The 16,227-nt window shown below is 43.3% G+C and overlaps 2 protein-coding genes across 5 annotated transcripts in view; one reads left to right on the top strand and one right to left on the bottom strand.

The window, feature by feature from the left end:
- Positions 1 to 16,227, bottom strand: part of Veph1 (ventricular zone expressed PH domain containing 1) — a 255,558-nt gene that overhangs the window by 188,448 nt on the left and 50,883 nt on the right. For all 4 annotated transcript variants that reach the window (XM_021158191.3, XM_021158192.3, XM_029474775.2 and 1 more), the window contains exon 5: positions 5,664 to 5,830. In XM_021158191.3, coding sequence (XP_021013850.1) covers positions 5,664 to 5,830 — 167 coding nt within the window. The remainder of the gene's footprint in view (positions 1 to 5,663; positions 5,831 to 16,227) is intronic.
- Positions 10,232 to 15,737, top strand: Ptx3 (pentraxin 3). The gene is made up of 3 exons (XM_021158194.3): positions 10,232 to 10,423; positions 10,880 to 11,281; positions 14,825 to 15,737. The coding sequence occupies exons 1-3, from the start codon at positions 10,294 to 10,296 to the stop codon at positions 15,436 to 15,438; spliced, it is 1,146 nt and encodes a 381-aa protein (XP_021013853.1). The 5' UTR covers positions 10,232 to 10,293; the 3' UTR covers positions 15,439 to 15,737.

Raw genomic sequence — 16,227 nt, 5'->3', positions numbered from 1 at the left:
GGGGCCAGAAGCCCATGCCTGGGGCTAATAACATGTATGCACACACATTAATAAATTCTGTTCTACTTGCTAGCTAGACCCAGGATGTCCCGTGACAGCCAAGAAAACACTGACTTTATTCTTATAAAGGCAACTTGGAAAACTGACCACACAGACTCTTCCTATAAATGGATCCTGCGGTTCCCCTGGGGATGCTGACCTTGAGTCACTAGCCAGGAATGGCCTCTCTATCTGAGAAGAATAGTGTCCTATAAAGAATCATACCCAGTATTATTGATGAAGGTTAAGAACTTGCCTGACTATCCATGTACTCTTTGAGCTTACAGGTGTGTAGATGCTAAAATTCATGAACCATAAGCTTTGTGTAGAGAAATTGTCTCTATGGGGCCTTGAATGAGGCCTCCCTTTATGGGAAAGGAAGGGTTAACAAGAGACATACTTTATCCCCGAACTATATCATGGTCCAAGGAAGAGGGGTTTTTTGTTTGTTTGTTTGTTTGTTTTTTAAAGATTTATTTATTTTATTTATGTGAGTACATTGTAGCTGTCTTCAGACACACTGGAAGAGGGCAGTAGATCTTATTCCAGATGGCTGTGAGCCAGCATGTGGTTGCTGGGAATTGAACTTAGGACCTTTGGAAGAGCAGTCAGTGATCTTAAACACTGAGCCATCTCTCCAGCCCAGGAAGAGTTTGTTTGTTTGTTTTGTTTTGGTTTTTTAGGCATACTACTGACCAGTCCTGAAAGTCATGTTCTCTCACTGGTCTCAGACGGGAGGTGATGAGTTTGCATTCAACAAACAAAACAAACCCAACCAACCAATCAACCAACCAACCAACCAACCAACCAACCAACCAACCAACCATCCCAGGGAAGTACACTCATTAGAGATATCTCTAATGACCTCTGTTGTAGTTGCTATTCCAACAAGAAAAACAGCAGAAGAAACGTGAGGGACGGTGTGCTTGAACTTCTGCTTTCAAGGATTTCAGACCATCATGGTGTGGAAAGCATGGTTTGGGAGGCTCAGTGCCTACTGGGGTTTCTCACATCATGGAAGACCACGAAGCAGATGTAACCCCCAGAGGACTGTCCTTAGTGGTCTATATCTGCAACATTCTGAAGCAGCACCACCAGCTAGGACAACGTATTCCAGTACGTGAGCATGTGGAAACCCAAACCATCTCCCCCTCCAGGTGACATATGTCAAGCCTTTATCCTGACATGCAGAATCACACCCCTCCATGTCCACCTGCTTATTTCATCTGGAGGGAATTAAGTTAAAATGCGGTCTGCATTTCTGGTTGCTGGCTTCTAGAAAGCTCTAGGCCCCTCTGTAAACTCTCTCTCCATGATCATGCCCCTGACTACTGGGAAAGTAGGTATTCTGTATGTCACTGCCTATGGTAGGGTAGGGTCTAACGGAACCATAGAAGGGAGGGGCAAGTGGAAGGTCCACTTTCATACAAAGAGAAGGGATGGGAGCAGCTGACTAGACAGTGCCCTCTCATGACCTCTTTTAGTGGTTAAAATCTGGGTCAGTGAAGTCCACTCAGTCACTCTAAGTGCCTCCTAGACCTAATCTCTTCACTGTGGGGTCCACTCTCAGAACACACTACGTCATCCAGAGCCTGTTCCTCATTTCAGCCCACTTCTGTCTTTTGTCATTATCTATCTCACACATTCTCCTGCATCCTCTGGACAGCTGTCTGCTTTAGAAGGCGCAGTCCTGTTCTCTGTGTCTCTGTCTCCGACTCTCTGTGCCTCTGTCTCTGTGTCTCTGTATCGTATCTCTCTGTCTCTCTGTCTCTGTCTGTCTATCTGTCTGTCTGTCTCTCTCTCTCTCTGTCTCTCTCCACCACCACCCCCCCCCCGTATGTGAAAAGATTTCTTGGATATAATCACATCAGATTTTAGTTACCACCTGGCCTTATCTATGAAGCTTTGGAACCATGACAAGTGTCCATTCAGATTATCTGTATGTGGAGACTTTAGGGAGGGCAGTTTGACTGTGATTTAGAGAGGGAGATAGGACCTTCAGCAGATGAAGGCCTGAGGGCTGATCAGCATGAGGCCAGTGTGAAATGTCACCTCACCAAGTCATTCCCCATCACTGTGAGTGATCCAAACTTTGGGTTTTCTTCCTATAAATTATAAAAAGCTCACTGTGTGGGATGGAATGAGGGGTGACTTCAAATCACCCACCCAGTGGCCATTACCTGTGGAAATGAGCTCAACTGCTCTCAGTTCCCTTTGGCCACTGTGACCAGGATTGAGAAAACCAGCCCCCTCTTATAACCTTCTCTAGGGGAAGCTGCTTGCACCTAAAGAGGAAAAATGTACACGTCAGGCAGCCTGGCTTCAAAATCTTTCTTATTTTTCACTAGGTATGTGAAATGAAGCCCGGTAACTACTTGGAGCATCTATTTTGATCAAAGTAAAATGGAGGAAGATTAACATACATTGTAGAGTAATTGATAGGATTAAGTGAGCTACTCTGTGTTGAAGAGTCCATTTTAAATAGTCAAGCTGTCTGCAAATTTAGGCAAGAATTCTAATTTATTCATGTGAAAAATATCCACAAAAGAAACACTAGACTAGGTGCTAAGCCAGCATCCTTTGTTGGCTGTGACTAGAATAAAGCAAGGTGCTATCAGAGCACTTGGCTTTCAAATCTCAGGGTGCTTCAGACAAGAGAGGGGCCAAGAATTGGAGGAAAGAGATCCTGGGGGACCTTCTGGAATTTTTAGCTACTTTCTGAAGGACAGGGATAGTAAGCCAAGAAGAGTAAGAATCATGAGGTAAGAGCCTTCCAGAAGGAAAATAGCACGTGTTTGAATGTCCACTGCCCATGAGATAATACCCGCTAGCAGGCCTCATGAACTAGCTCTTGGAAGGTTTGAGGCCAAGAAGTGATGGTGAATAAGGGCACTCATTGCCCTTCCCTGAGCCTCTCAGCAACTGTGACATTCTCACACAACCACTGTGACTTCACATGTGAAATCACCCTCACTCTTGGACCTCTTTGCATTGGGTAGGTGACTTCAGGGCATGCTATATCAGCCTGCAGTGGCTCTATTCTTCTCCATACTCAGTTCTTACTGCATGGGAGATGAGCTAACACAGATCACGTTAGTCTAGATAGAACCACACATTTGTTTTGCTTTAGTTCCCTATCTTCTCAGTCACTCCTCTCCAACTGCATCCATGGTGGTCCTAACAATCGTTTCCATAGAGAACTCATAAGCCCTTTCTTCTATGAGTCTGTGAGAATGCTACCTTATGTAGCATAAAACAACAGCAAACAAACAAATAAACAACAGCAACAACAACAACAACAACACAACCCCAAAGCTGGTTGTGATCACCTGTGTAGATGTGATCTTGAGATGAGGATATTCCCTTGGAGTATATGGGTGATCTCAATGAATTATACGGATCTGAAGGAGACAGGTGGTAGGCCAGAGTCAGAGAAGATATGGAAAGAAACATAGAGGCAAAAGTGATGTTGGTCATGAGTCTACAATGCTACTAGCCTCTGGAAGTCAGAAAAGGCAAGAGAACTGACTCATCACGGAGCCTACAGAAAGAATCAGCCCTGTTGACACATTTCGGATTTTGACTAAGCCTGTCTGTGTGTTTTTTAATTGTTGAATTTGTGCTGTTTTTCTGAAGTGGTAGCAATAATGAATAAACCACAGTATTGTGCCCATTCAGTGGGCCTGCTATTAAGTGGCTCAAAGATCCTGCAGTTGTGTTCCTTAACCCAGCTATACCGGATGTTCCCCGGCCTTTCTGTCCTTCAGCCTTTCTGGAGTTGACTCCTGTATTTGTGATCTGGACGACATTCCCTAAGGTCCTCTAGTATCTTGGTTTATATTGTATTTTTCTCTCACATCTTCCACTTCTTTATATTTATTCTGTTATTCATTTTTGCTGTTTTTGGGGGGGGGGGTTCTGATTGGCAGTTCACACTTACATGGTCACTTCCTAACCCTTCCTTCTACCTGGAACCCACAGTAAGTGGCTGCCTCTCCTCACCGCAACTCCACACATTTTTCCTTTGGGGTCACTGGTGATTCCAGACTGCCAAATCCAGGGTCATTTCCCATCGCAAGTCTTTTTCACTTCTCTAGATTTCACTTCTCTTTTACTTCTCTTGAGTTGTGTTTCCCCTTTAGAGATCATACCACAACTCTTGCTGGCTCACTAAAGCGTCTACTTCCTTTGGTTCCTCTCTCATTCATTCACTCACTCACTCATTCATTCATTCACTCACTCATTTAATAATCTCTTAATCCAACCACTTTTTGTATTTATATCTGCATGAGTGTATGTGTTCATATATGTGCACATGCATGTGTGTGTTTGTGTGGAGACCAGAGGTCACCTTCAGGTGTTGTGCTTCAAGGGCTGTTTATCCTCTCTGTTGAGACAGGGTTTTTCTGCAGGGATCTGGGACTTGGCAATTGAGCTAAGCCAACTGACCAGTGAGCTCCAGGGCTATTAGGTCTTTGCCTCCTTAATGCTGAAGTATTGAAAGCAAATGCTACCATACTTGGGTTTTTATGTGGGGCTGGGAATTGAACTCAGGTCCTTATGCTTATTCAACGGGTACTTTATCTGGTGAGCTATTGAAGTTTTATTATCAGTCCAGTTATAAAGTTAGGGACTAGTTGTGAATATGTAGACATAAGTCCTATGATCTTTAAAGAGTTTATAGTAAACTAGAAGCGTCACATTGTAACAGTGACAATAATAGTTATTGTAATAGTTATTGAAAATAATATTGTTATTATTATTATCCTAAGGACAAAAGTGAAGATGCACACAGGCAGCAGAGAAAACCCAGCCCTCTGACAGTCCTCTGACCTTGTTCTTTAATTTATGATCCCCAAGGAAGTAACAGCCTATGGCTTGAGCCTGACCTATGGAGCAAGGATCTCTGGGAGTGCAGCTGAGGTATGTGTCCACTTCCTGGTTTTCTATCCTGGGGAATCAGGCCTTACTTGGTGTCTGGGACGCCTAACCCTGCTCCTCTTCCTGGAGGCCCCTTGTTCCTCTGCTCTCCCAGCACAGACTGTGCATTTTTAAGGCTTTAGCCTGAGTACTACTCCCTTTAGAGGACCTCATGTACCATCTCCCCCTAAGGCAGAGTTTATAACCCTGAGAAATCTACATCTACTACCTTCTCACACAGCATCCAACTTCTGTCTGAGAGATTAAAAGGGAGATATTTTATTTTCATTATTTGATCCCTTGGACCAAGTCTCATATAAAGTTTGATTGTTTATTTACCATCACACACCCTCATTCATGTACACACACACACACACACACACACACACACACACACACTCACAAAACCTCATGTACGTACACACACATACTCATGTATACATACATACCCCTCATATACATACATATTCCCTCATGCACACATACAAACCTCTTATGTACACACCCCCTCATGTACACACACATACTCTCATGCATACACATACACACACACACACACACACACTTCATACAAATATATTGTAAGTAGAGCTTCTGCTTGCAAGGAAATCCTAAGCACATATAATCTTGCTCAAATTATCCAGAAGCCTGTCTGCTGCGTGGGCCACCACAGTGCGTGCGTTTGGTAAAAGTGTACTTTTTACCTCTACATCTTTTCTCTTTGCTGCTACGTGAAGAAGCCTTAGTAGATGGTACTGTTCTGTCTGCTCCAATTGAGACATCAAGGCCAGGAGTTCTGCCAGGTGTCTGTTGATTGGTTGGGGCTGCTTTTCATATACAGCAGGTAATACCCTTAACAGCATGGCATTTCCTATTGGGGGGTGGGGGACAAAATAAAGGCATCAGCAGTGACTTTATCAACTCCAAAGCAATGGAAATAATATTATTGTCAATATAATAATCTTTGCAATTAAGCAGCACAGCCAATAGCTAAAAGCTCCGTTACATGTAAAAGTTCTGTAAGTCTCATTCTGTAAAAGTTAGTCAGTAGAGCGCCATTCCAACTGATTTGAAAGGGGAGGATATTTAATGATACAATCAGTATTATTCAGTGAATTTTTCTTCCTGAGTAATGCTCCTCAGGGGATACAGGCGTGCATGACAGTAAGCAGACCACACCCCCCGACAAGACAGTTCCCAGAAAGAACTCCTGGTAAGAAGCAACATTTGGTTGATGTTGAAATGAAAAGCGAGCAGTGTTATAAGCATAAACCTAAATGAAACTGAACCAAAAAAAATGTTCTGAGGAATGCGCTCACATTCCTGAGGGGTGGGAGACTTGCTTAGACAAGAGACATTTGGAGACGGTGCCTTAGTCTTAGGGATAATTTAAAAGGTAGCACCACAAATTTAAATCCTCAGTTTTTACACCGTTTCAACAGAGGAAATTTGCACTTAGCTTGTTTGTCACATGTGATTTGCTCAAAGACATGTGTGACACCTGGATTTAAAGTGGCAAAACCTGAAGGAAAAAAATTTCCATAAGCTGTAGCATGTGGGAAGCAGCTGCTTGTGGCTTTACGTATAGATGTTTCACCCCAGTGTCCAGTCGGGTACTTATTAAGTGTCCCAGAGAATTTGGGTTCTAGAGGTTTCTCGAAGAAAACTGTCTTGATTCTATTTACAGCTTTTGATGCTAGGATTGAACCAAGGGCTCCACACATGCCAGGCAAGCACTCTTCAAATGGCCATATTCACCCCAACACAGTCTGTGGTTTAGTTTTTCTTTAAAATCGGCTTTATTATGGAAAGTATACACAGGAAGAATCAAACAAGCAGAAAGTATACATATGTAAACCTTCATTAAGTGGAGAGGATGTGTGAATTCACAAAAGACATTTCATTATGAACATCAAGGAGAGAAAGCTTGAGTTTCTAGAATATGAGTATTAATATTCAGTGAAAGCAGACAAATTTAATGTATTTGGGTAAGGAATGTTAAGACTTCCTTTTCGTAGAGTAGTTTCGAACATGTCTTAGCAAGACATCCACAGAAAGAAAAATTTGGAAATAAATTAAAAAAAAATAGTTTGTAAGAGCCAGGTGTGGTGTGGTACACATCTTCCACCTCAGTACTTGGGAGACTGAGACAGGAGGATGACCACAAGTTCACTGGACTACGTACTGAGTTCAAGACAAGCTTGGGCCACATAGCAGGACCTTGTCTCAAAGTGAAGCTAACAACTACACATAAAGAAGTTTGCCCTGGGACAAGAGATGGCACAGCATTTAAGAGCACTGGCTGCTCTTCCAAGGACTAGAGATTGAGTCCCAGCACCCACATTGTGGCTCGAAACCTCACAGTTAAAGAGGATACAGCACCCTCTTTTGGCCTCCACAGGCACCAGCCATGCACTTGCACACAAAACACCTGGATGTATAAAATTAGAGTAAATTTTAAAAATGATGCTGTTCCCATCACTATTTTATAACAATTTAATACCAAACAATATATTTTGTTAGGTTTCTGCTTGTTTTTGTATAGTGTTTCTCCTTAAATCTGGGGAATTTTGGTTCAGTACATAATTGATGTAGAACACATTAGGTCATGGAACTCAGCTGTGTCTGCACACTGGTCAGCTGATGGGAAGGGTCACACTGAACGGGGCTGTAGCTAGAATCTGGGACAGGAATCTGCTGTATGGCTTTTTACTACTATCTCCAACAAAGGCCCTCGGGGGGAAATCCCTAGATTAGTCATTTTCGACTGACTTCAATTTCAACGAAATAAACCCAAAATAAGTGCCAAAGAGCTTACTTTATTTTTCAGTTCAAAACTGATGAAGAAATCTGAATGTAGAAATTCTGTAAAAATATTCCACTTCTAAGTCACATTTTGTTTTAGATAACGAATGTCTCCAGCCCACATACGAGCATAAGAAATGATAAAAGCGACAATGATGTGCCTGCCACCCAGCTGCACCAAAACTTTGCCTCGTGCCATAAGTGTTTCCTGACCAATTTTTTTTTTTTCTCCTCAGAGGCAATCATCCCTGTGAAGTTAGTATTTCTCATTGTTGTGGAGGGTTTTATACCTTAGTTACATGTGTGGATCCATTATCATCTTAGAGCTCTTTTCCTGCTTTATAATTTTACATGAATGAATTAATTACATGCAGAACTCTTTGCAAACTATTTTATTCCATTCGCTATTATGCTGGTTTTCATTCAAATCGGCCTCTTATTTTTATTCTTCCTGTTTGCCCCTCTACCCTGGGGCACCATTTTGTTAATGTACTCTATGGCTGAAAGACATTATTTTCTATAGCTTCCAGAAGAAATCATCAGAAAAAGGCCCGAAATCACTCAGACTTGTTATCTTCTGTCTTCTGAAGCCCAGATCTAGCCATACCACTCCGGGGCATATACTCAAAAGATGCTCCACCAAACTACAGAAACACCTGCTGCACTATGTTCATAGCAGCCTTATTTGTAATAGCCAGAAACTAGAAACAACTCAGGTGTCCATCAACTGAAGAATGGATCAAGTGTGGTACATTTACACAATGCAATATTACTCAGCTATTAAAAACAAAGATGTCGTGAAATTTGCAGGCAAATGGATGGAACTAGAAAAGATCGTCCTGAGTGAGGTAACCCAGGCCCAGAAAGACACACATGGTATGTGCTCACTTGTAATTGGACATTAGCCATACAGTTCAGGTAACCATGCTACCATCCACAGACACTGAAAGAACAGTAAGCATTTTTATCCAGTTCTTCCACATTGCTTTTTCAGACAGGGTCTCTTGTGGGCCTTAACTTGCCCAATAGGCTTCGCTGTCTGGCCAGGGATCTCAGAGGCTCTCTGTACTGGCATTAGGGCCTCACAGCACCATATCAGGCTTCTTAATGTGGACTCTAGAAACTGAACTTGGGCCCACAGCCTTAGGAGAGAAGCTCCTTACAAAGCTGTGGCTCCACACTGCCCTTTAAACAATATCGTATTGTCTCATATTGCCATCGCTTTCTGATGACTTTAACGGTTTCAAACATACCCTGTCTTTAGCCATGATCTCAAATAAGTGAAGCTCTTGAGCAGGGGCCTGATGCCTTTTGACTTTGTGTTGATTCCCTCCGTGTCTAGCTATGTTTAACTGTGGATTCATTTTTATGGTGCTGGATGGTACATGCATGTGCATTCCAGATGCGTAAGGGCACTCAGGCAAGGGAAGTCACTCGTGAGTCTCTGTCAGGAGCAGAGGAATTTACCTATGGAAATCCAAGAGGCAGCCTTCTGAGAGGCCTGGCATGAGGGTAGTAGTCTTGCCATCATGATCAGGCTGTGACTGGTAACCCTCCCCCTCCATCTCCTTTGTGTATTGGGGACTTGTATCAGCTCAGGGGCTTAACCTCTGGGAGTGGTTGGTTCCCTCTAGATCCGTGTAGTTTTCTTGCTTTATTTGGAGTTTATTCAAATGTTTTAATTTTTATCACTATTATTATGACCTATCAACACCTATCTAGGTACTTTGCACTGGGGGAGGGGGCAGGTTTACAGACACACACACACACACACACACACACACACACACACAGAGTCACTAATGTAAATTTAAAACAGGAACTTGATAGGATACATCAAGAATACCCAAGCACCTAAAGCCACTATATTCCCACCCTCACTTTCCTGTTTTACTGGGTTTTGACCCTGCTGTACTGTGTTTTTTAGTTGCTCCACCAGAGGAGACTAGTTAGTCAGGATTGACTTTGAGAGTCTTAGAAGTTCTTAATGGCCTAGGTTATTTTGGAGTCACGGAATCATTTTCTATAGCTTGGTCTTGAGAAAGTATCCAAAGGAAAAGTGAAAAAAAAAGTTTTCCATAACTTCAGGGGTTGTGGAGTAATGAAAGCTCACACCAAATGCCAAAATGATAATTTGCCCCGTAACTCTGTGCTCCTCACCCCCCAAAGCGCTAGCACTTCAGGTTACAGCAACTAATCCTCAGGGGCACCAGAAAAGTCCAGCTTCCCTCCCCTTCTCCCCCTGACTCGCCTCTAATTAATCTGCCTGCAGTGTGGACCTCGGTGGTTTAACATTGTGCAACCTCTTCAGCTCCCTTGCCCTCCCACCCAACCCCCTCCCCCAAATCCAGGGGAACTCCCTCGCGCTGTGCCACCGACATTACTCATTCATCCCGTTCACGCTTTGGAGCCTTTATTAAGGGCTTCACTCCTGCCTCACTCTATCTCTCCCGGGCTCAAACTCGGATCACTGGAGAGTCTCGCTTCATCTCCTGCGGTGGCTGCGAAGCAAATTTCGCCTCTCCAGCAATGCACTTCCCTGCGATCCTGCTTTGTGCTCTCTGGTCTGCAGTAGTGGCTGAGACCTCGGATGACTACGAGCTCATGTATGTGAATTTGGACAACGAAATAGACAATGGACTTCATCCCACCGAGGACCGTAAGTTCATTTTAACTCTCTCAGCTTATCAAAACTACATAACTCACTTTTTGGGGGGCGCAATTAACATAATTAACATAGATAGCCAATGAAGCAAGCTAAAATTACACTTTATTTGTGAAAGCAAGGACTGGGGGAAAAAGGAAAGCAAGAAAGCAAGGACTGTTTGAGAAAAGCCAGAGGTTTTAAATTATTTTTGTAACATTTATGATGAGTTAAGCTATACGAAATCTTTAACTGTTTTTAGCTATATTAATGGCATTTCCCCAGTTAGCTTAACATGTCCTATAAAGAATAGTCCTGTGTCATCTTTGAGTTTACACGCACGCTGTTTTCAGAGCTATCCTTAGAAGGAGAGCGGTTGCTGGGGACAGGCTGAAACTTGGGGTCACCAAGAGTGCAACCCACGGCCACCCAGGGCAAGCTGGTAACACTTGTGTATGTCCTGCGCTCTAGCCACGCCATGCGACTGCCGCCAGGAGCACTCGGAGTGGGACAAGCTGTTCATCATGCTGGAGAACTCGCAGATGCGGGAGGGCATGCTGTTGCAGGCCACCGACGACGTCCTCCGTGGAGAGCTGCAGCGGCTGCGGGCCGAGCTGGGGCGGCTGGCGGGCGGCATGGCGAGGCCGTGCGCAGCCGGTGGCCCCGCAGACGCCAGGCTCGTGCGGGCGCTGGAGCCGCTGTTGCAGGAGAGCCGTGACGCGAGCCGCAGGCTGGCGCGTCTGGAGGACGCGGAAGCGCGGAGACCCGAGGCGACAGTGCCTGGCCTAGGCGCTGTGCTGGAGGAACTGCGGCGGACGCGCGCCGACCTGAGCGCCGTGCAGAGCTGGGTCGCTCGCCACTGGCTGCCCGAAGGTAAGCACCCGGAGTTGAGCCCACGGTCGGCTCTGTCCCTAGAGGCAAGCTTTTGTGGGGACCCTCACACTCAGAGCCCCGGTACTTTTCATAGGCACACTCACAGAGCTCAGACACACCATGCCAGGCAGGCTCATTGCCTTTTAAAAGTATTTCCAAGCCCGAGGAGCCCAAAAGAAAAAACGAGGATTTAACCATCAGTCTGGAAGTTGACGTCAGAGGTTCCTGATACCGGATCCGACCAGATATTGAAGGAGTCCATTGGCAGGTGTTTAACAGTGACCCTCCTCGCTGCCCTGAGTCCCTCCGTTAGGGATTTCCACGTCTTCTAATTTTATCCCATCACTTTCTTTAGGCCAGCTCCTGTTTCCTCCGCACTATTTCAGGGCCCTGGCTAACTTCAGCGACTTTCCCAGCCCCTCGGCCGACTCCTCCCCCTCTGCTCCTTCTGAGCTGACTGGAGCCTAATTGGATCTCCTGCAGACTCAGCAGAATCCCTCCAGGGTTCCCTCATCCCAGTTTAGTTCCACAGTGAAGGTCAAGGGGTGCAGGCTCCGGGGCATGCCCGATAAAGTCAGGCGCAGGAGTCTGATGGAGTAGATGACTGCTTTATCCAATCCCCCAGGACCACACAAGAAAGGGACTATTCAGACTGTGCAACTTGTCAAAGCCCCACATGAACTCCATAAAACTCCCAACTGATGAGGGCCCCTTTGGTATACTCTTAAAAGCTAACAAAACAGGAAGAACATTGGAGCCTAGTAATTCCGTTCTTAAGTCAAATTTCTGACAGGAGCAGTGATGTTTTGTGGTAGATTGTTCTAGAAAATTAGTGCCTTCTGCAGACAAATAGCCCTGGTACTCCTCGTGAGTCTCAGAAACAATGACAAACAATCCCACCCTATCTCATATTTCCAATGAAATGAAGCTTATTGGATGGGATAGGAGGAAGGACACTCCAGAGCACAGTTCATTCCTTTATAGAAACTACCCTACAATCAGTCCTTCCTAACTACTTGAACTATGGAGGTCATGCCCTTAAGTTCAAAGCATAATTCTTCAGAGAAAAAGCATAAATCAAATCTAAAGCAAACTTTGTGACAATTTTAAACGCATGGATTTTTTTGTTTGTTTTGCAAGCTCTGTAGAGTAGTGCCCTATAAAGGAAGAATTACTTTGTCTCCTCATCTGTTAGTTAGAAAATGTATACATTTCCGAATTCTAAACTGTTGTTGGTGCTTACTAGCCAATCATACTTTCACCTACAGTCTTTGACTGGTCCTCTCTTTCTCTCCTGCCAACTTGGTCCCCAGAGGACTCCTAATTATGTTGTGGTCTGCCTCCTAAGAACCTGGTTTTCATTTTGCTTGGTCTTTGATAATATCATTACAAAGACTTATTAGTTGAAAGCCATTTCATGAGAGAGTTCCTGACATTTCAAAGACGTCTCAAGGGCCTCCATCACTGTTCTGCACAAGAAACCCACACAATCTGCTAGCATACTACTTTACAGCATGAACTCAGGTAGCTACCATGGCCGACAGGGATGCTGGGTCCCCAAAAGACAGTCATGGGCAGCCCTGGCATGTAATCTGCACTGCCTGGCCTTATTTAAACAGGAAGGCAGTTAATTAGGTTGTAGTGGATGCCCCCTTGGACAGTATTTTGAACTTACAGAGGCCAGGAGATTCCAAATGCACAGAAATGAGTCTTTTGTTTCCAAAATCGTTATTTGATTGAATTGTTGTAGCTACGTAGAGGAAGAATCCTACCTTGAAAATGCCTCATTTAAATTTTTTTTCATGAATGGTTAGAATTTTTTTTAAAGAGTTCTGTTATCATTTGGGGGCATTGCTACCATGGTTGCTCTTATACAATTTTTCTATATTTCAATTTTTCTTTGACTATTACTAAAAGATATGGTCTATGTTTAATAGTTTTTGGACTGAGCCTAGCTCAGAGCTACTAATGGGAATTTACTATACTTTATAGGACATTTGATATGCACATGTTCTACGGAATTACCAGCTAGTGCTTAAATGTTCCGGGAGTGACTTTTCAAAGCTACCTTATAGCATCTCCTTTGGGTTATTATAAAGAGAACATCTAGCCTACCTTAGTTTTTCTCAGATACACCGAAAAGCAGAACCCCTATATTCAAGGCCTTAGCACTTCCCAAGTCTTCACCTTGGCATCTTATCTGGGGATGCAGCCTCATGAGCAGCAGAGGTTGGGTAGATGAGTCTCATGTCCATGTTCAAGGCCCATGTCTTCTGAATGTTCTCAGCAGAAACACAATCTCTTATAAAAGCCTTCAGAAAAATTCCCTTTTTAAAAGCATTTTCTATAGTGGTGTGACTATAAAATTTATAAGTTTAAAAGCATATTCTTGGCCTGCGCAGATTTGAGTGCAGTATACTTGTAACTTACAGACTTGCAGTCCTGGGTCATTACCCCCCCCCCCCCCCCCACTTAAGTATAGACAACACTAAAGGTTGATAAGATTATAAACTTCATCAAAAACTGTATGATTCTCACTAGCAGTAAATTATTCAGAATTCGGGTCTTCTATTAAGAGGCAATATAATGTGTTGGCCTCTGCCAGCAGACCAACCAAACTAAAGCCCGAGCTTTAAAATTTAGCTACTACAGAAGCATAGGTTATTTTGCCACAGTTTTCCCACCCATAAAGTGGGATTAAGAAGACTTTAAAAGCAAGTATGAAGATGTATTAAGGTGATGAACAAATTGGTTAGAACACTATCTGGGACATAGTAAGTACCTGATAAACATCAGTCATCATTACTACACTTTGCTTCCTGTCAAAGCTCAGTTTGCAAACTGGTTCTGCTGTGCACAGCAGTAATTTCAGTCCCTTGAAGGTGGAGACAGGAGAATCAGACGCTAGAAGTTATCCTTAGCTGTATGTACAATGGTCAGTCCAGGCTACATGAGGACTTGTTTCACACAGCCAATAATAATCATAAGACACTGTAGTTTCCTATAAACTCTGAAAAGGTACCAACATCCAAGATCATATGGTACATGAAACTGTATTCCCTAGTGACATGGCTATTCTAAAACATTATTTTAAAAGACGTGCCGATAATGGCTACCGAGACTGAGCTAGGTCCATTGATTTTTATAGATTTATTGTTTTAAGATCATGGCAAAGCTAAGAAGGGAATCGAATAGTTTCTTAAAAAGTACTTAGGAACAATAGAATCCTCTGAAATTGTGATTCAACAGTTCAATGAAAGACATAGATTGAATGGGAGATGGTTATTCAACACAGTCTTGGTTATCCGTGGGTTGAGTTGGCACTTTCTTTCGATTTGCAAATGTCTTTATTCAGTTGCTTCACTGAATAAGCCAAGCATTTCTTCCTTACTTTTATTTTCTTTGCTCTGTAGAGATCAGACTGGAGGCCCCATGAGTCATAACACAGTGCTGTATATAGTTATCAAATATAGTTAATATAACTGAATATCAAAATAACTCTGGAACTGAACCCCCCCCCCTTGTATTCTCTTGCTACTCCAGGTTGTGAAACAGCAATTTTCTTCCCAATGCGTTCGAAGAAGATTTTTGGAAGCGTGCATCCTGTGAGACCAATGAAGCTTGAATCTTTTAGTATTTGCATTTGGGTCAAAGCCACAGATGTATTAAACAAAACCATCCTGTTTTCTTATGGCACAAAGTGGAACCCCTATGAGATTCAGCTGTATCTCAGTTCCCAGTCCCTAGTGTTGGTGGTGGGTGGAAAGGAGAACAAGATAGCTGCAGACACTGTGGTGTCCCTGGGGAGGTGGTCCCACCTGTGTGGCACCTGGAGTTCAGAGCAGGGGAGCATGTCCCTGTGGGCAAACGGGGAGCTGGTGGCTACCACTGTAGAGATGGCCAAAAGTCACTCTGTTCCTGAGGGTGGACTCCTACAGATTGGCCAAGAAAAGAATGGCTGCTGTGTAGGTGGGGGCTTTGACGAATCATTAGCATTTTCTGGAAGAATCACAGGCTTCAATATCTGGGATCGGGTTCTCAGCGAGGAGGAGATACGGGCCAGTGGAGGAGTCGAATCCTGTCACATCCGGGGAAATGTCGTCGGGTGGGGAGTCACAGAGATTCAGGCGCATGGAGGAGCCCAGTATGTTTCTTAAGTGTTGTGAAAATCTACTTGAAGCCAAAGGAGACTCACATTTTAAATATGCCAGTTGGAAAAGTCTGAAAACTTCGGTGCGTAATAAGAACACTTGAAACGAATGAAGGAGAGACTTGAGATTGTCTTTGTTTATCTTGGCAAAATACTGAATACACAGTTGAAGGGAAAGCTTGAGAGAAGGCTCCAGGATGTTGTTACTAAGCCTTATACTGTGGTGCTTTCAGATTAATGTCTGCCTCTGTCAGATAAACCCTCAGATAACTAAACAGGACTGGACTCTGAACAGAGGGACGATTGTGTGACTTTTTTTTTTTTTTTTGGTTAATTTTATTTTGGCCAGAGACATTTTTATATTGGAAGAATAACAAAACAAGCTCTGTTGCCCATTGTTCATTCTTTCTGGTGTGTATTTTGTGACAAAAGAGATGATGAGAAAACCATATTTATACCACAAAGTGACTTATTAACGAACATAAATGTAGTTTACTTGTTATAATCCAATGTTCCATTTGGGAGAAGGTAGTTGTGTAATTTATATTGTGAAATGGATTTGTATTAATTTTATTTTTGTAAAAGTCTACTGTAAATAAAATGTTTTATAAAGCTAGCCCGTGTCCTCAAAACTTAAGCTTAAGAGCAGGATTGAAGCAAATCCACATTTGTTCATTTAGAGTAGGCAAGTTGTTTTCAGAGACTGCTATGAAAACAGCAATAGTTTATATTGTTAGAAGCAAACTCTACTGCTGCTATAAGCTTTTGTGTCCTACAGGTTGTAAGAAATAGGGTC

Source organism: Mus caroli, unplaced genomic scaffold (genome assembly GCF_978045245.1).
Source record: "Mus caroli unplaced genomic scaffold, Mus_caroli_1 scaffold_3, whole genome shotgun sequence".
NCBI lineage: Eukaryota > Metazoa > Chordata > Mammalia > Rodentia > Muridae > Mus > Mus caroli.
This window is presented reverse-complemented; position numbering and strand designations above follow the sequence as displayed.

Bases quoted from the DNA above. Each gene is read 5' to 3' on its own strand.
- Ptx3 (XM_021158194.3), top strand. From the start codon at position 10,294: ATGCACTTCCCTGCGATCCTGCTTTGTGCTCTCTGGTCTGCAGTAGTG. The intron at 10,424-10,879 runs GTAAGTTCATTT...CCTGCGCTCTAG, and splicing joins ACTTCATCCCACCGAGGACC to CCACGCCATGCGACTGCCGC. The intron at 11,282-14,824 runs GTAAGCACCCGG...TTGCTACTCCAG, and splicing joins TCGCCACTGGCTGCCCGAAG to GTTGTGAAACAGCAATTTTC.